This window comes from Mytilus trossulus, chromosome 7 (genome assembly GCF_036588685.1).
Source record: "Mytilus trossulus isolate FHL-02 chromosome 7, PNRI_Mtr1.1.1.hap1, whole genome shotgun sequence".
NCBI lineage: Eukaryota > Metazoa > Mollusca > Bivalvia > Mytilida > Mytilidae > Mytilus > Mytilus trossulus.
This window is the reverse complement of record NC_086379.1, coordinates 39,101,501-39,123,072: the sequence shown is the minus strand read 5'-3', so window position 1 is coordinate 39,123,072 and position 21,572 is coordinate 39,101,501. Positions and strand designations below refer to the sequence as shown.

Below are 21,572 nucleotides of genomic sequence, written 5' to 3'. Positions count from 1 at the left end.
TAGCCGGTGACGGTTTCATCAGCTCAGTTTGTCAGCTCTCTGGTGCTTGCACTATTTTAAACGTATTTAAAAAAAATATATGCTGTAGATAATAAATTTGGAAGTTATTAAGAAACTAAGGTTACAACACCCGTATACAGGCAAGGTTGTACTGATATGCATCTGGCCCTGCTTAATAGACCCATTTCGGTCATATAGTGCCTAAGGTTTCTACATATTTGTATATTCATAGTTTTCAAATGTTTAGGTTCGACCGTTAATGTTGAAGTAAAAAATAGAAGTGCCCAGGTGTGAAAGTGTTATTTCCATTTCCATCATTTAGTGCCTTGCAGAAAAATAATAAAATTATTGAGAACATGCACACAACGATACGTGTGCACAACGCGCAATTCTAAAGTTACCCTCATCAAGTACAATTAAGATTGAAATTTTAACAAGAAAAGAATAAAGCATAAAACAAGAGTTGCTTAAATAAAATTAACAAACCCGTTACGTATAAGTCAACTTTGCCGAAAGAATTTTCAACCTTAATTTATTACATTTATCCACAGGATTTTATTAATGAACTGAAATTCTTTCTTTGGTTACATCTTCTGACATCAGACTCGGACTCCTCTTGAACTGAATTTTAATGTGCGTATTGTTATGCGTTTTCTTTTCTACATTGGCTAGAGGTATAGGGGGAGGATTGAGATCTCACAAACATGTTTAACCCCGCCGCATTTTTGCGCCTGTCCTAAGTCAGGAGCCCCTGGCCTTTGTTAGTCTTGTATTATTTTCATTTTAGTTTCTTGTGTACAATTTGGAAATTAGTATGGCGTTCATTATCACTGAACTAGTATATATTTGTTTAGGGGCCAGCCGAAGGACGCCTCCGGGTGCGGGAATTTCTCGCTACATTGAAGATCTGTTGGTGACCTTCTGCTGTTGTTTTTTCTATGATCGGGGTGTTGTCTCTTTGACACATTCCCCATTTCCATTCTCATTTTTATTTCAACAATTTGTTAAGCAAGTTTATAGGCTTTTGAGTAAAAACATTACCAAATCAAGAATCTATTTTCTTGGCATTGATATTTTCAGTCTGTAAATTTGATATATATGTTTTTAAAAAGATATTTTATGAAACTTTGATGATTTCTCTGTTTCTTCTTCTTATCTAGCATTATTTAAGGTATATTAAGGAGAACGTATTTATTTATTTTAAACTAAAGTATTTCATTTTTCGTATTTACAGCAATCCAGGCGGCTGTTGTTGCCAAAGAATCAATCGCAGACTGGATTAGATACACTATCAACATTATTAGTATATATAAACGGGATCAAAATCAGAATAGGAGGGGCGAAACCTATGTCTTTGTTGCTAAACGAGACCACAAGTGCAAGTGTCCAAAGCTTCGACTTGGTAGACGATATTTGTTGGTTGGTAGACATCACAAAAATATACAACGACCTGGATACCAAGTAGACCGTAAAACTGTCGTGGTTAGATGGCGGGACAAATTCCAAAAGCGCATGCGTAAATTTATGCAGTATGAACGCAGATATAAATGTGGAAATGCTTCACGAAAGAAACGCCATTAATTTCACGATATTTATTTATGTCCAGTGCTATGTTGACGAGAACTGAACCTTGATTTTGTGAGATCACAAAACATATCATGTAGAATACTCATTTTTAGTACCTCGTGTTTGAAATTGTTGGATGATTAATGTATGTTTCCCCTGAAAACTTGTGTTGATAGGAATTTACTGTTACATAATAGCTTTAATATGTCTGATGTAATTAAGTTATTTGTTCTTGAAGAAAATACAAGAAACAAAGTGATGAGTTATTCGTGTCAGTGCAGAAAGTGTAAACATTAGTAATAATTTAAAGTGTGAAGAGAATTTAATGACGTGTTGAAGTTATATACAGCTAAATGCGTGAATCAGTTAACATGAGCAACAATATCGCACCCCGGGTAAATTGTCACGTTTTGATTGGTTTAAAGCCGTCAAGTTGTGACCGCTATCGACATTCATATGTTCAGAAGTTGTCACACAGATGCCACAATAGAGTGTCGTTTATAAGCTGACTTGAAGCACAAGTTCCATTTCGTGAAGAACAGTTGGCAGTGTTATTATTGCAAGGTTGTGTGTAATGATATAAACATTAAGATGTGCGAAGTAGCACACTGTTATATCATTGGAAAGCCCTTTTCTAATGGTTGTTTCAGAATGTATATATGTAGAAGATGTCAGTTGTTATGTTGTATTTGTTGTAAATTTCAATTGTGATATATTTTATTGTTATTATTTTTGTAAGAATATTTTTTATCACATTTTAAAATGAAGTAAACAATATAATGATTCTCATATACGTGTACTTATGTATAACAGTTTTTCATATTAATTACTGTAAAGTTTTCACTATGTTGCCATTTTCGAACGAAAATCTCTGAAGAGAGTATACATCTCACCTGAATATTATACTTGAATAAAATTTCAATTGATTGAGTTGAGATGAAAGTTACCAACACTCAATTGAAGGTTTGGGTAAAAAAAATAGTTCATCTCCTCTACAAATAAACTAAGGTCGCTGTTTTTCTCAGATATGATTTTAAAAGTTCATTTAAGGAAACAGCGTTGTAACTAAAAAAATGGCTGTTGTTATACTTGATAGAATAGATGAACCAACCAATTAACTAAATAAACTGAGTTTGTTTAAATTTGGGCTGGAGTTACATATACTGTAATGTTCAGTAATCTAATCATGACAACGCAAACTTCGTAAAAGTTACCATTTTGAAAAGCAAAATTTTAACAGTATATTCATAAAAAAAATAATAGAATAAGTCAAACGAAAAAAAATATTTGTTACATTTTTGTTTTGTTTTAACGTACACTCTCATAAAATATAAAACAAATTCACGTCATATATTTTATTTCTTTCATCTTTAGTATAGCTTTAATTCACATCATTTTAATTCCATTAAATGTCGTAAAACTATGTGTTATTTTGCTACAACTGTACATAATTGTAATTAGTCGTACTTTAAGCCGTAATATATTGGCTTTGCAATAGGAAAAACACGGCCAGTTAGTAGAATGACTATTTCAAACCATTTGTGATAATAAATGCAAAGTATTTGAAACTTACGTACATTAGTGTACTTTATATTTAACTGGTCCAACCAACTCCAATCAAAAGTTATTTACAAAAAAGAAGACCAAAACAAGTAAAGAACTAATTGATTCAAGTGAAGAAAACTTGAATCTAGGTCAATATCTCAATTGATAAATTAAGTTGCATCATTTAAAGTATTTTTTTCTTCTGAAAAGTCGATCAAGTTAACACATCCACTAAAAAGGAAATTAGGAATGTTAACTGTTTAATGATAATTGTAAAATATTCAAAAGAAACTATTCAAGTCAATAGTTTGAGAACAAGGCGGAAGTTATATGATATTTTTTCCTCTCTTAACTGTTATACATTTTAATATTTACATTTTGAAATGATTAGTTATGTTTATATTGTTTCAAAATGGCAAAAAATGTTAATAAATAAGTATCTTTCGTAACTTTAGTTCTATATATGTTGCATCTATAACTAAATTGTTGCTGAGAGTCCGGCTCAACCACACGAAACATTTCTACGGGATATAAAACATAGGAAAGACATTCACAATGTCGACATTCACATCAAAAGCTAACAAAACCTTTAAACAGACTTTACATATTCAGAACGGATATATATACGAATCTGTTGTCAGTTCATTTAAGAAGGCATGTTTTGGTATTAAAAATGATTCACTCATTAGGGTCATAGAAATAAACACACTTATTCAGTTGTTTTTATGATACGGGTTATGTTCTTCTAATATATTTTATGATGGTATGATACTAAACGACTTACAAAAGGGATTGTGCTTGATTTTCATGTGATGATGACAATCTTTCAACCAGTTTAATTGAGGTCTGATGTTGGCATGTCAGTAACAGCTAATAGGCCTTTGTTAATTTATGTATCATTGTCATTTTGCTTAGTTTCTTTTGATACCTATTCTGACCTTTTTCTATGAAAGGAATTGAATGTAGTTAAACACAGAACTGAATAAGAAAGAGACATAGTACACATGATAAATATATGTATATACATACATTGTATTACTATAACAACACAATGGCTATTATTTAAAAAAAAACAATAGAATTACGGCGAAAAGAACAACAATACAAACACAGCACATAAAACTAAAGATGCAGCAACACGAGCCCTTTCAAAACCTCTTTGAAATCAGGTGTTTCCGAAGGCAACTCAGGAAAGTTTTCAGTCGATGATCAGCCTGATTTGGTGATGTTAGGGAAAAAGAATGCATGATTGTAACTACGTCAATTAAAACATATCTGTCGACATATGTGAAACTGATAATTTATAACAGTCAACCAGATCGGGATGGCTTCCGTAATGTTTTCGAAGGAATGTTTTCAACCTTACCACCGAATACCTAGGTTCAATAACACTTTTAAAACTACCAACCCAATTTCGAAAACATTATTAAATAAAACGCATGCTCCTAACCTTAAAACTGCATCAACTTGGAGACATATACTCAATATGCATGCTCTGCTGGAATGTTGCTACATTAGAAAAGGGAAACTTCGCAGTTACATGTCGAAAGCTGCAATTCTCTAGTCTTTTGTAGTAAAGTTTTAATCCCAATCGACCCTCATGGAAAAAACTAGATGAAGGTCAATATAGGAAACCGACGTTATAGTTCCTGCCGAATGTTTGTTGAACAACAAGTCCTATAAAAGAAACAAATTTGTTATCAATCTAGAAGTCAAGCATTTTGTCAGTATGATTTATCCCTTCCTATACCGAACAAGATATGTGTATGCAAGTTTGTCATTGTCTATTATGACACAAAGTAAGAACAATTCTTAAATCTGTATTCAAGTTTAGAATAGGGAATACTTCTGTAAATGATAGACACGTCAATTGCTTTAATAATACCTTTAGATGAAAAAAACTTGTATTTAATTTAACAGTTCTTTGGGTTTTGTATTAACCACATCTGAATTACCCCGCCCTTTGATTAGGTATTTTTACAGTAACTGATAGTAATGATTTAAAAACAAATCGTGGAACACTTGTTATACCAAGAATCACAACGTTGCTCTTAAGTTCACTTATTTTATATAGATACTCAATACAGTAAAGCAAGATCCAGTTCTGCTCTGCCTGTTTGATTGAAATTGCCTGACATAGAAAATACCTTTTATTATTCAGGATTTCCTCTTTAGTAAGTGTCGTAAGGGTATATGATGTTGTGTTTCTAAGTGAATATGCGAACTTAGTTACTTTATCAAGTAGTTTAAGTAATGTGATAACACACACAAAAAAAGTTAAATCACAAAAATTCTGAACTTAAAAGAAAAATTAAAAATGGAAAGTCCTTAATCGAATTGCAAAATTAACAGCACAAACACATCAAACGGATGGACAACAACTGTCATATTCCTGACTTTGTACAGGCATTTGTTAAGGAAAGTGTTTGATTAAACCAGGTTTTAAAGCGCTTAACTTCTTGTTTGTTTGTATATCAGTCGCATCAAGTTGGTGTTTGAGACTTTTTCTACAAGAACAACTTAATATTTGTAAAAATGATAAAGCAGGTGCTTGGTACATTAGAGTCTTTGAAGATCGATGCTGCATGAGTATTTATAGACCTATTCCTTTTTTTCAAATCTAACTTGCGTCAACGACCTCAACTCAGATGTTCATTTGAAGACAAATTTTCCACAAGTACTGATTATGAACTTATTATGTTTAGTGATATTTTGTTGCAACAAGAAGTCTTAGCGAAATGGTATGTTATATCCACTTTAAACTTTACTGGTCCAAATAGTTACTCTAGTATTCATCTTATCTTCACGTATAAAGGGAGAGAAAAAACCAAGGGAAGACAAACATGTGCAAGATACACGAAGAAAAGACGTACAAAGTAAAATCACAAAAATACAGAACTCCGAGGAAAATTCAAACGGAAACAAATGATAAAACACATCAAACGAATGAACAACAGTTTAAAAACACTAGCGAGACAGTAACATTTTGAGCAACGCAAACCAGAACAAAACACATAAGTGAAAGATGTTACTAGAACAATGTGTACAGTTCCTCCTCCATTACTAAAACTCGTCATGTTGGTTATAAAAAGAAACAAATCATGATCAATCGCATTTTGTAAATATCGTATTCAAAATAAATATATGCTATAAAATTTTTCCATAAGCTCCAACAAACAAACCAACCATATCCACATATAACTTTGGACGATATAATATACCTTATATGATTAATACTCATAGTGCAAAGCTTTCGCGTAGGTATGAAACTTCTATCAAGAAGATAAAAAGCCTTTGAATATTGTATAAATGATGTGATGTTTTCTTAGTCTGCAGTTGCTCCTTGGTTTTGTTTTACGTAGTTGTTGAAAGTTTACAATGGGGAAAATGAAATGATTTCTGTTGTTGTAAAGGTTACTAGTAGTTATCAACTGACCCTCATTTTATATTTCTAGATAAATAAATAATCTGCTATAGGATATTTTTCTTCTTGAATTAACCGTAAATTTTAAGTTCAATGTTTCATTTACCTTAGTTTATTATCTACAAACTATTGTATGAATTCTGTATCACACGAATAGAGCATCAAGCCGAAAAGTATAGGACTGATACTGCTGACTATTATAAAAAGCAACAGTACTTAACTAAAAATATAATTGTTATGATGATAGTTTAAGTATATTTTTGTTGGTAACAGCGCAGATCTTACAAAGCATGAGCTGTCTTGTTCTAGACCTGGATGAAAGGAAATACTAGTTTACCAGTGTTTAAATTTCGTCAATCTATTTGGGATATATATAAAAAAAAGTATTGTATGGACTCATACAGGGGCAGGACCTTGAATGGCGAAATGGTAATCATTTAATGTTGAGCATGCATTTACCGTCATGAAAATTCTCTCAGTTAAAACATCTCGTCAATAGGGAAAAGACATACTCATTCAATTTACTGAAGGTACGAGTAACCTGGTATATATAATGATGTAATAAACTAAAACAAAAATGCCGTACTCAAAGGAAAAATCAAAAGGGAATTTAAAGCTGACAAAATAAAACGTTTAACTTAATCAACCCGCGGAATGAAAGAAACTCAATTCCGGACTTGGTACTGGCATTTTCCTAAAGAAATTTGTTGATCAAACCTAGTTTTATAGCTATCTAAACCTCCAATTTGTATGACAGTGTAAGACTGTAAAAAAGGTCATGGCTAAAAATGAAAAAGACAAACAGTCAAACATTATTACATTGACACAACATAGAAAACTAGAGAATAATCAACACGAACCCCACTATGGGTGATTGCAAGTGTCTAAAGAAAACCACTTCGTGATGATAAACTTGCAACGTGTTTATTTAAAATGATTTTCCTAAAAACCATGCCGGGCAGATGTTAGGGCAGGAGAAAACCCTGTTAATGATGGGGTTCCTCTTGCTGAAAGTTTAGTGTTATGTGCAATGTTTTATGTTGTTGTTTTTCTTTAAACTGTAGTTTCGCCTTCATTCATGTCTTATCATTATTTTATAACCATTTGAATGGCTTATTTTGTATCTTTTCTCTATTTAACGAGGTCCATATAATTTGAACAAGTACGCGTATTATTTGAGATAAGTAAACGACTTTCAATAGTCAAGTAAAAACAAGATATCGGTTTCTAAGGTGGTCATTTGTTTGATGAAATTGGAACTATTTGTTTTTTAAATATTTTTCACATTTAAAGTGAAGAATACTTTTGTTTTGTCAGAGGAGTATGGTAGTCAAGTATTTTTATACTAAATACGTTACCTGAACGAATGCACTTTGTGTTGCAAAATTCAGTACAATAATTTCCGGTTATCATTCATCTGCCTTTATTTTCAGATAAAAGTTAGGACAATTTATTTGATGCGTTTTTTTGTTGCCTAAATGTTCCAACATGGGTTAATAATATCCAGCAGAAATGAGATGCAATGTTTAAAAAAAATTAAATTCATTACACAAAAAAATTTGTTTTAAAAATTTAGATTTTTTATTCATATTCAGAAATAAAAACATCAGAAGATTCAATAGAAAAAATATAATGACATACGTTACTATGATTAGAAGGATGAAAGCATTTGAGATGAGCACAATACTCAGAATAAATTCAGAAAGTATTGCGTGCATTTATTATTGCGATTTTTTACTTTTACGATTTTGAGAAAAAAAACTGTTTAGTTCAAATAAAATATTTCAAAATGCGAGTTCAAATTATTACGTTTACAACTCAGTCGCATTTTTGGCCTTAATAAAAACCTCGCAATATTTTCTGAATTTACAGTATATTGAGTCTTGAAACACTAAATTCTATAATTTTACTATTATAGTTCTCAAGTTCGTGCATTCGATATGCCATTTATGACTTCATTCTACTATTCGTATGTGAATTCAGTTAACCCATTTTGCATGCATTGAAAAAATTGCAAACGAAAAAAAAAATTACATTAATTTAAGTTTTAGATGTATATAATTGTTTACAAGTACAACATTCTTTTACTTTCTTGTATTTAATTTGCTCCAAATGCACTCTAATAAACCAATTAAAGGGAAATAACTCCGTGATTTCCTATCATTCTTACCGAAAGTTCTCTACCGAATATAAATAAAGGATTTACCAGACAAGTCGAAACGAAAATCACTTACTATTTCTATCTCAGGATGAGGGTATCTTTAAAAAACAGAATTATTAGGATAATGTTTTTTTTTGTCATGTTTTGAAATTCTTCTAAATTGTGTATTTCGTTCAGAGACTGGCACTTTATTGTTATCTGAGCAACGATTTTCATTTACGTTTTTGCTAAGATCTTCTTATAAATAGTTTAGAATTGATAGGATACATGTACTAGCTAGTGTTATGAAGAGCAAAATCATTTTTCAGTTTGATTTAATTGTAGGAGGAATATAGATGATGTGATATGATATGAAATGATATGATCATTTTTCAACTATTATACGTGGGTAGCATACCGATTATTTCCTCATTAACTATTTGTTGAATACGTCATGATTTCAACGTGTGAAATTATATCTACCAGAAGTTTCCTATAAACATCTGAGTTCCATAGTTTGCCCCTCCTGGTAATAATGTTTGCACTTATAGTAATAGCTTGTGTAGGATTTTCATGTGCCAATTCTGCTAATTAAATAATCTCCAGATAACCGTATGTCAATGAAAAAGAGTGATTAAAACACTTATACTATTATATAATTATTGCAAAATTATTGAAAACATAATTTTCAAGAAACAATAGAGAAAACTTATTTATGTTGGGTTTATTTCTCAGTACAACAAAATATTTCATAATTCAGATGTGTTTTGCAACACACCTGCATGGTGATCTTACTGATATGTGTTTTGCATGATGACCTTACTGTTTAATAATTGCATTATAGCATTCAACTGCGAACTTTCTATGTGACTTATTTGTAAACGTTATAGCACAATATTTTCAACCGCTTTTGGAAAAGAAAAGTATTTTGTTCAATCTTCTTTATTTAGTTTCAAATAACATACAATATATACAATAGCTGAAAAATTCTGACTTCGTTATAAAAACTTGAGTTATCACAAAGTAACAAAAATGATAGAAGACATGTAAACGTTGCACTAGATGTGACAAATAGACATACCTCCTGATCACAGAATGTTTCATAACTAACTTTTAGATCATCTACGAATGCCGTCATTAAAACATCAAAAGGAAATTATGAACTATTAGGATGGTATCATCGATAATGAATATGCACTGTGTAATGATAGTAGTTTGTCATCGAACCATCGGGACATTGCCATGAGAGGTGTTTGTTCGTCTTGAATCCATCATGGCCTTGCAAAACAAAGATCATAATATAATTCCTCAATTGTAGAATCTGACAGATTCACACTTACATAACTCTGTTTATATATGCCCAAACATTTAGATACGAGCATTCCTCCCAAAGACATACATAAAAGTATACCACCATTTTTATCTTAAAATGTCCTGTACAAGTCAGGAATATGGCAGTTGTTATCTAATAGGTCGTTTCTTTGTATGTTGCATTGTTGTTTGCATTTTGTTGCAATTCAATGTCATGTTGTTTCATTGCTTTTCTCTTATAATTGTTGTTTCCCTCTGTTTAAGATGGCAACCCGGATTTTTTTCTCTCAATCGATTTATGACATTTGAACAGTGGTATACTATTGTTGCCTTCATATATGTCAAGTTTGGGCTAAAATTTCGTTCTCTTAGCTTTTTATGCTCATGTTTCAATTTCGGTTTTTTTTCATGTTTAGACTGTATGTGAGAATTTTAGATGGCATATTTTTTTTATTTTTTAAAGAGGAAATGCAGCATATATGTAAAGTTTGGTCTAAGATTTCGTTCTCTTAGCTTTTTATGCTCATGTTTCAATTTCGTTTTATTTTCATGTTTAGACTGTATGTCCGAATTTTAGATGGCATATTTTTTTTTATTTTTTAAAGAGGAAATGCAGCATAAAATCAATCACGACCCTGATCAAGAAATCACAGAGAAGATGATCATAACGAACCATTAATCTTGTGCTAAAAGTTTTTGTAAACTGAGATTAACAAAGTACTTGTCAGAGTGTTGGTGGGTATGTCTGGTATCAATAATACATTTTATACAACACCTGGAAGTTGTTGAATTTTACCAATATCTTCCCTTTGATGTTTCAATGTTATGTTTTAAGTGCTGTAAGTGGTGAGAAATTGGAATATTTATTTATTTATATTAGATAGTATGACAAGCTTTGTTATAAATCTTTCTTATATCATAATAAATCAGTAAATATGTGTTTGACTTTATGATAGTTTAAAAGATTCTGCTAAATTGATAGGAATTGTGTAAGTAGGGAAAATGGAAAGACTAATATGCGGTTAGTCTGTTTTCGCTCATATGTCTATAATATTATCCTTAAACACAATAACTCAAAAATGTTGAATTTTAACACATTACATTTTAATTAAGAGATATGCAAAATATATTTCTGACGGACACTGTGGTAAGCAGGAGTTTAAACAGTACGATTTGTAACAGAATCACGACGTCTGGTGTGTATGGAGTGTTTAGAAAAATCATGATACCATGCCAAGGTAAATGTACCGGTCTCGACAGTTATACCCATTTCTTAGTTTGAACTTAAGGCATCTCGATAGTGTTTTAAAATGCATAGTTTTCGAAAGGTAAATGGGTAAAGTTTAAAGAATATATGCTAATGTAGTACGATTTCGATAGAAATGCAGACTACTTTTGTCATAATGGTTCAAACCTTATTGAAAAAACACGGTATCTTTAAAGAATTAATATGCAAACAATTATAGTGAATGCCAACGAATGGTTCGTTCTGACAGGGGTTCCCAACAACAGTAGTTCCTGATCGTGGGCTGCGAAATAGTGTCATTAAGTGCAAATCTGCCTCGAAATCAGGCAGAGGTGAAAACGTGACAAACACAAACCCGCTCTGGTTTATATTCAGACTACTTTAAGATCAAAATTTATAATGGTTCATGAATATAACTTTTTTTCCTTTACTATTCTGGTAATTCGAGATATCATTTGAATGCAGTAGATATTAGCAATTAAGGACAGATAAATCCGTAAATTGCTTTTATTCTAACCAAGATTTTTCTAGACTTTCTCACCTAAAATGATGGTAGTTTCAAAATAGCGTGTTGGGTCGGTAGAGTGTTTTGGCCATGTTTTGAACTTTTTCTGATTCTTACAAAAACTGGCAATTAATTGTAACAGATTAACTGATTAAATGTTATACTAGTATTCATTTAAATTATTTATGATATTCTACTCCTAAAAAAAGACCGCCTTACTCAATTTATTTGATAGATTTCACAGAGTCACCTTTTTTACTTTGTTCGTGTTACACAACAACACAAATTGCATGGTCATGATATCAAATGACAAAATTAAAAGCTCAAACACATCAAACGAATGGATAAACACTGTCATATTCCTGATTTGGTACGTAAAAAAACGGTGTACATGTACTTTTTAAGGATCGGTTTTGTTTTCGCAATGATATGTAGACAAGAGAGCCGTGGTGTAGTGGTTAGTGCATCGGACTACTAACACAAAGGTTTCTGGTTCGATTCCCGTTTGGGATGAAAATTTCAGGAACTAAATATTCGGCTCTCCCTTGACACCATTTGCGAGTATGGTCTTAAGGAAACGATGATAGTCCGTCGGAAGGGGACGATAAATGGCTGACCCGTGTTAAGAGAGAGCCATATCTCTTGCACGTTAAAGACACCCTTGTAGATTTCGAAAAAGAGTAGGCTAATGCCGCTACAAGGCAGCACTCGCACCCGCAAAGTGGAAAGGGATTAATATAAGTTGCAAAACTTGTTTCCCAATCCACTCTAAATAAATATGTTTAAACTAAACTAATGCTTTACTCAGCATGCAACTTTAAACTTCCTTTTCAAAGTAGACATATTATAATACGCAATGATTTTGTTTGCGATGTGTTTTATCAATCTGATATCATGACCAACAAAAGTCTTGATAACACCTTTGAACAAAAGCACATGGTAAATTATGATGTTTCAAGGAACAAAACCCCGGAAATGCTGGATTTAAAAAAGACAGATATAAGACCTTCTTTATCCTAAATTCAGTACAAAGGACAGCTCGTAAACTACTCCAGCAGAGTAATGATTGATTGATTGATGATTGCCTAAGGCTATACCAGCACAAAAAGGTTATATAGTAGTGATTTAAAGTTTAGTTTAAACTTATTTTATTTGTTTAATTGCAAATTGGACAAGACATAAGGCAATCAGACTTATGGGGTCTTCTCATCTCGTGTAAACTTCTATTGCTTTGGTCTGCAAACAGTTACGGTTGACATTTGAATGTTAGTTAAAGGATAAACGGGAAATGCCTTCAATATTAAACTCCATACCCAAAAAATTAATATTTACAATATTTAAATCAAAAAGAGATTCATAGAAGTAAATTTTCCACGCTTTTATATATAACATGTTTTACGGTGTAAAGAAAACTTGATCAGAAACCGATCAATGTAAAAACAAAATTTGTGATCACACTAAAATAACATAAACTTTTGACAAACTTGCTAAAGGAAATTATTAAGCAATGTAAAATACGTGGATGCGTCTACTAGCATAGAGATGAGGTGAATTCAATCTTATCATGCAAAACAAAACTTTCAACAAAGGAGGAATAGTGATTATCATACTATTTGTTTAAATGCTGATATCAAAGTATATTTTCTCCACCGAAACCTATTTCATGTACGAGAACAAAATTGTGCATTTAGTTTCACCCACATTAAAACATGTATTATATTGGAATTGATACAAATAAGAATATACTAGGACATCAAATAAAAAATAACCAACATTTATATACGGTGAATACAAAATAATAAGAATAAAAAAAAATACCGAACTCAATGGAAATTTTAAAAGAAAAATTCGTAATCAAATGCAAAAATCATAAGCAACATAAAAGTGGGATCTTCCTGACTCGATACAGACATTTTCTTATATGGAAAATTGTGGATTAAACCTTGTATTAGTTAGCTTAAACCCTCTCCTGTATGACATTTAAATAAAAAAAAAACAGCTTGTGTATTTTTAAAGCTTATATGTAACAGCTAACACCATTTCCTTAAAAATTGTTAATGACTTGTGAGCACCATAACACTGTATAACAACAATCATTGCGTTATAAGAAAATAGGTATTTCCATGTTCTTGTTGCTTTTTACCTCTTTTTTTAAACTCGCAGGGTTCGTCTCTCTTTCATTCATTTTTCTTGTTAAAACATTAGTAGTAATAATAAATATAATTGTAACTATTTATCAGATGAATGAATACGTAATGCTGCGTGATGACATCGTCATATCGACGTCATGAAAATACATTAAAATATTTCCTAAATTTTGGGTAACCTATAAGAATTTCCAAAGTACAAAAGTATAAAGGGATGAAAATAAACCGATTATAAGCAAAGACTCCTTGGTGGTATAATGTTTAGTTTCTATGTTTAATTCTTATCATATCATAGGGTTTTATTAGTCGTAAGCATCATTTCCAATTTACAAATGCACATAAATAAAATAAATGTACAGTTAGACACACTTTAAAATCAGACCATAGAAATAAATGATAAGAATAGTTTTATTTTTACTTAGACGAGAATATTACGGTAGTTTTCGTGACATTTTGTAGGTCAATAAAATTATTTCAAACAATTTTTTTTGAAGATGAATAATTATATACTTAAGAGTCTGAATTGTCTGGTTCGGCAAGTACTCCCAACAGCCAGTGCTTTTGTACTCAAATTTTGAAGAACATGTATCATGTATTGTTTCCAAAATTAACGTTGTTGGTTTTTGAATTTTGGCGTTGTTATTTAGTACCTTTCTGATGTGTTTTATTGTCTATTAGGTTTTACTTCTTTCCGTTCGAGAACGTTTGGTTTTGCGAATTCTTTGTCCATTATAGTTTATATTGTAGGTTTGTGCCACAACCTGTGACTCGTTATTTTCTAATTATTTGTATTTTATATTCGTATCGAAGCATAATATCTTGCAAACACTCAAATAAATTTAGCTAACAAGAATTAAAAAGAATAAAGTAACTGTTGAAAACAAATCGATTTAAAGATTCAACACACACTAAACACCAGAAAATGATTATCGTTTGTGTTTTTTGCAATAAATTTTACCAAATTATTACTCAACTATTTGTTTAAATGTATTGAGTTTTTAAAACATGCGTTTTCCTGTAATTAAATGCGTATAAAAAAGTGGTATTTTCAATTATTCTTGTATTTTTTACAATATAACAAAATAAAAGCAACAGAAGTATACCGAAGTTCAAAAGTCATGACTCGATGATAGGAAACAAATCCAGGTAACAAACTGAAACCGAGGGAAACACATCAAATATAAGGGGAAATTAACAGAATAACAGAAACACTAAACTGCAACAACAACTAAAAAACGGCAAACATAAATAAAACCGGGCTATTTGATAAGAACTGCCATAATCCTGACTTGGTATACATGTGGGACATTTCAAGTAACAATGGTTGGTTTAACAAGGTTTATGGCTAGACAAATCTTCAGTCTTCTTATATGGTAATGTTAAAAACAAAATACCGCAAAAATGAAAACACTACGTTACATGAGTACACTACAAACAAAAGCAAGAACACTCAGTTCAAATAAATACATAAATGAATATCAAAATACGACTTTACAACTCGTAAAACGCAGAATAACCATGGATATCTCCCATGAAATAACGACAGCACAGGATATCACAAACTATGTGGAACATGAATGAAACCTTCACAAAGCTTCTTTTATTGAAGGATAAAATTGATACTGGCGTACACAAATGTGACAACCTTACCACTATGTTAACCTTTGCAAAGTGTGCTATAATACCAATAAAACATTGATCATTTAATATCATTGGATCGAGTATAATGACAGGCAACTGACTAAATGTAAACACAAATATCATGTTTTTGGAAGGGAATAAACATACGTTGTCGCAAATAAAAAACACTCATAACTGAATTTTTTTTTGTAAAACGCACTTTATCATAAATTTTATTATGTAATTAACAACACGTTAGTAACGTGTGAAGAACCTGTTTCGGCATTCCTAATTTAGGAACTACCTGCTAGCTTCATTTTTTGCCAAATTTTGTCATAGTTTACAAAAGCATAATTTCATACAGGAGCTTCAACGAAAAAAAAGAAATGATTACAGTTGTTTCTATAGAGCAACATTCGATCAGTAATCCCAAAACTGATACGATATTCCAGACCTTGTATATTTTTTTTATCAGAGTTCATTGATAGAGTGTACAGCTATAACTGTTTTGTTGAACAAAGTCATTCCTTAGAAATGTTTACAGTCACCATCATGATGTGATTGACCTGTACAGAATATTTGCTTCATAGATGAAATTGGCCATGTTTCATTTGCATTAATTCCGTGCCTTCTATTTCATTCTGTACTGGCACAAAACTCGTAATACGTAAAGTTTAACTTAAGTATTACAAATGTTAGTGCAAAAAGGTACACGTGTAAACTAATATTTCGATCAGTAGTTTACCAATATTAATTCCTGTTGGCTTTTTCACATTTCCTGTGAATATTTCATCTTTCAATTTCCATACATCATTTTAGATTGCGTATAAAGAAGAACAAACTGGGAATACAATATACTTTAAACATGTTAGAGGGCACTAGGTCGCTCTGTTTTGAGTTACTAATAATTGTTACAGTAATAAATTTATAAATATAAAGAATCTTAAATGTTGTATGTTTTAGATTTTAGATTTGAAAAATATGAAGGATAAATAAAACAAAAGTTCTTTAAGATGCATTTTTCCGATTTCTTTAATTTTAATTTTTTTAAACGCTAGATTTTTTTTTCGACATACAATTATACAAACTAACATAAACAAATATAAAGAAATAGTTGTCCATACATTTTATTTTTATGTTTAAGACCTTTACAAATAACCGAATTATAATTTTATGTAGGAAGAATATATTTGAAATTCTGCAAAATGAGATGAGCTCACCTTCACATCTTTTTCAACAAAGTTGGACATTTAGGTAGCTTATGTTCGGATTGTTGCTGAATATTACATCGTTCCAAAATCAGAATAAAATTGTTCAAAAGAATACATCACAGCACATATAATGTGCACATACTCGGTATTAGACATTCAGTGTTTTGAAAACGTTAAGGTAATAAAGGTGGTGAAACAATTTTTAATCCACCATTTTCTACCTAAGAAAATGTCTGTACTAAGTCAGGAATATTACAGCTGTTATCCATTCGTTTGATGTGTTTGGACTTTTGATTTTACCATTTTATGAGGGCTTTTCCGTTTAGAATTTTCATCGGAGTTCGGTAGTTTTGTTATTTTACTGTTTAGTTAAAAAATTGAAAACAAAACGTTTAATAACTTCATGCGTCCAAAACGCTTTTTTTTAAATTGTTGCTTTAAATTAATGCTTTTGCAAAATGTTGCATTTAACCCACCTCTACTTAAATCCAGTTTTACTCAAAGAACGTGACAACTTGGGTCGAGAAATCATTTTATGTGTTGGGTTGGGAGCATGCAATGTATTATCTGACGTCTAAAACATAGAAACAGTGTCAAATGAAGACATTATTTCAAGTTTCCAGACACTTATTATATTCTACGCTAGACTCTTCAAAAGATAAGATGAAATTAAATGGTAACCCATTATAAGCTATATGATGCAATAACTATTCACACAGTAATAATTGACAAACATTTATTATTTAGAAATATAATTTATTGGAATTCCAAACAGATATATTAATGTATTAAGGAGATCCGACTGTGCAGGAGAGTTTGTTAGAATAATAAACTTAAGACAAGCGGATTAAGATAGACAAAACAACCCATATAAATGATAAGAAATAATAATCAAATTAGATATATAAATATATACCAAAGTTTGCAAAAATATCAATTAATTGCCAAACTTTTGAACAAACACATCTTTTAAATGCTGGTTTGAAGTTACATGAAAAAAAGCTATGCATTAATAAATGATCGAAAAACAAAATAGATATTAAAGCAACATATTTTCCCTGTTGATTTGATTCCCCTTTGTGCAACATAAATCATTTCATGCAGCAGTACATTTTTTTTAAATGTACACGAAAAAAATACACAGAAAAAGTAAAATATTTGAACATATTTTAAATGCGTTTCTAACAAATATTTCTTCACTTGTCCAGTAAGGAAATTTGTGTTATAAATATGTTTTTGTTGACACGAAATAATTTTAATAAACATTATATATTTACTCAAGGCAGTGATATATGTGCCTAACATATAAATTGTGTTGTTGTTTTGTTTACTCGGTGTCTCCCTCTTTAGCTGGGTTACCAGTGGTATCATTAACCATCAAGTAAGCTAATCATATAAACAAATATGTTAAGAACCTTTTGATTTACTTTTCAACGAGCATTCAAAAGATCTCAAAAAGTAAAACATCAAAACTGAAATAAAATGTGCACATCTGATCATTTATTATGTTTTCGATTTTCAATGATATTTAAAAAGGCCAATGATGTATTGAATCACAATCTCTAACATAGCCTTTTAGCTATAACTTGACTTGTATTCTTCATATACCTTCTGATTCCACCTAAACATATAAAAAATTATTAAAATTAATATTGTATTTCAATAATTGCATCTAAAAGTATCAGTAAAAAGTATGTCCTTGAAATTTACTTCGGAGATTTATTGAATTGATACAGCTATGTGTAGTTCTGTGAATAACGAACTCATGCATTTATAGGTAGTTCTGTGCAAAAAAGACACATGCATATATATGTAGTTCTATGTATACTTGACTGCTGCAGTTATAAGTAGTTATGGATACAATGAACTTATGAATTTATGTGAAGTTATGTCTATACTGAACTTATGCCTTTAAATGTACTTCTGTCTAAAATGAACTAATGAATGTATGGGCAGTTCTGTGTACAATGAACTAATGCATGTATATTAAGTTATTTCTATAATGGAGTAAATGCATTTGTATGTAGTTATGTCTATATTGAACTAATGTATTTATGTAGTTCTGTCTAAAATGAAATAATGAATTTATGGGTAGTTCTTTCTATAATGAACTAATGCATTTATAGGTAATTCTAGGTACAATAAACTATTGCATTTATAAGTAGTTCTGTGTTCAATAAACTTGTGCATTTATAGGTAGTTCTGTGTACATGAACTAATGCATTTATATGAAGTTATGTCTATAATAAACTAATGCATTTATGAATTTAGTTCTTTGTACAATTACCTGATGCATTTATATGTTGTTCGGTGTACAATGAACTATTGCATTTATATAAGGTTCTGTATATAATAATTCAATGCATTTATAGTCCGTTCTGTGTACATTAACTAATGCATTTATAGGAATTTTTGTCTGCAATGAACTATTGCATTTATATGTGGTTCTGTCTATAATGAACTTATGTATTTATATTTAGTTCTGTGTACAATGATCTTAAGCATTTATATGTAGTTCTGTGTACAATGAACTAATGCATGTTATGTAGTTCTGTGTACAATGAACGGGTTCCGTAAATAGCAACCTTTACTTTGTATATTCTCCAGCAAAAAAGCACTGAAAGCTTCATTAGTTTCACATTGACCTTCATGGGGTTTGAAGTGCTACCGATTGAACACCTGATTATTGATTAAGGCACATTATGCAATTTTAAATCATACTTATATAAATTATAAATATGCATGTGTTTGTATTATAGTGAAATATTGTTGAAGATTGATCATTCTCTTGAGTATTTGTATTCTGTTCCCACGAACTAACAATTAATTCGACGGTGTCATACCTATGAACAATCTTTCATTTTCTATTTGTAACAACATGCTTTTTTCTACTTGGATGATGAATACTAGAAAAGATACTTTACATTTCTATAGACATAATATGTAGTCATTGATCCGATCGTTTAAAGAGTATTTAATTGAAGCGATTGTTCACTTCACCTCTTGATAAAGGTACCTGGTAACAGAAAAGTCAGCAAGTATGTATGACTAAAAAGATGATTCAAAAAGAGATTTATTCAAAAGTTTAAATACTAAGAAATACTACGATACAAAATTTCCCATAGTTTTATTTCTAATTTATATACTTGATCAATAGGAATAACATGGTGACTTATGCAAGTTGTTTTTTCATACAACAAAAAGACTAGTGTTAAAATGGATTAAGTAGTTTCTCTATCATGTAAATCCACATGACAAATTATAGTTAACCTTCTACCCCGATCACACATACTTCACAGAGATCAAACACTATCTTGAGATTTTAAGGTTCAATATTATTGACTTCAGTATTTATCCCTGATGATTATGTCAGGTTATTTTCACACGTAGCGCTTTGTTCCAGTTAGCTGTTATATACTTTCATGTCAAAAGATATCTACTGACAGTTTGTCATTGTTTCGTGGGGTATTACTAAGCTAAGAAGAGGGATAGTCATGTAATATTCTAATTTCTGGACTTCAAACGATTTTTGCCACGCTATAGTCTCTATCTAGGATGTTCTTTATTCTCATTTAAATTGTGAAATTCATATAAAAAAGATTTTCTTATTTAGTAAATTGTAGGAGTAAATGAATTATTTTAAAAAAAGGACATAACTTAATTGAAGGGTTGTACGTTGCTATCCTAACACAAAATGGCAAAGTAACCGAGTGTTAGTTTTTACGAACCCCAATAAAATAATAAATATAACCTTTATATCATTTATACTGTTATGAGGAACGAAACATGACTGTAATGTCCGCTTATATAATTAAATGACAGGTAACATTCATCAGAGTGTACAAATAAAAAAAAATGAATTATCCTTATTTCAAGTAGCTACAGCTTACTTTTATCTCTACCATGTCTACGAGGTTCTCAAAATACATGAAATATACATGTACATAATGTATATAATATACACCTGGAACTTCTTAATTATTGGCAATATTAATTACGTGGAAAACAAAAGGACCTGGAGTGATGTAATTTTTAATCTACACCTTTGTACTATATTAGTTGTATATAAAGTTGAATTCTTTGATTCGTCGATTTTACGTGATGACGGCTGACAGATTGGACCTCGTCTTTTTAGTATTATAGATATCAAAGCATATTATGAATTTTCATTTTATTATTTAAAGCATATGTTTCAACAAAGTATTTAGACCCAATACCGTTAGAAATAGTTATAATATTTACATTTAAACTGTTTCAACAATAAACTTTTATTTTACTTTGCTGTTTCTTAAATGTAAGTTGTATTACTAAAATATCTTCTTCTGTCTTATGTATATTAGTCTAAAGTTTCACTGGGCATATCTGAATGTCACTTATTTTTGCTAGATTTTTAAACACTGAACTAACTTTAAATGTATTAGACCGTGTTCACATTGACCTAAACTCGGTGTTGTGTTAGTGTAACTCACACATAAACTAAACATAATTATGTTCCCATTGGTAAAACTCAATGTTTACATGTAGTGTAAATCATGTTTTGTCTACATGCAGTCGATAGTCGAGTTAGGACGTGTGTAGGTTAAGTGTACACAAAACTAGGCATTCAAAACTCGAATTTTCCCATGTATATTTGGTAAGGAACGATTTTTGTATAAAACTGATACTTATAACACTTATTAATAAAGTCTTTACAGATATAATTTTCTAAACTTGATATATTTATTTGATATAAAAAAAAAAAGAATCCTCCATCATCACTGCCGAACACATAGGTCTACACGAATCGACTGGACGTACAAAATGACAGAAATATTTGCCACTGGTATTTACTCAAACAACGATTCACTCATAAATGCA

The 21,572-nt window shown here is 30.7% G+C and overlaps 1 protein-coding gene across 3 annotated transcripts in view; it reads left to right on the top strand.

Moving 5' to 3' along the window:
• Nucleotides 1-3,565, top strand: part of LOC134725058 (netrin-1-like) — a 39,074-nt gene extending 35,509 nt beyond the window's left edge. For all 3 annotated transcript variants that reach the window (XM_063588558.1, XM_063588557.1, XM_063588559.1), the window contains one exon: nucleotides 1,235-3,565. In XM_063588558.1, coding sequence (XP_063444628.1) covers nucleotides 1,235-1,581 — 347 coding nt within the window. In that variant the 3' untranslated portion in view covers nucleotides 1,582-3,565. The remainder of the gene's footprint in view (nucleotides 1-1,234) is intronic.
• The last annotated feature ends 18,007 nt before the right edge of the window (nucleotides 3,566-21,572 follow it).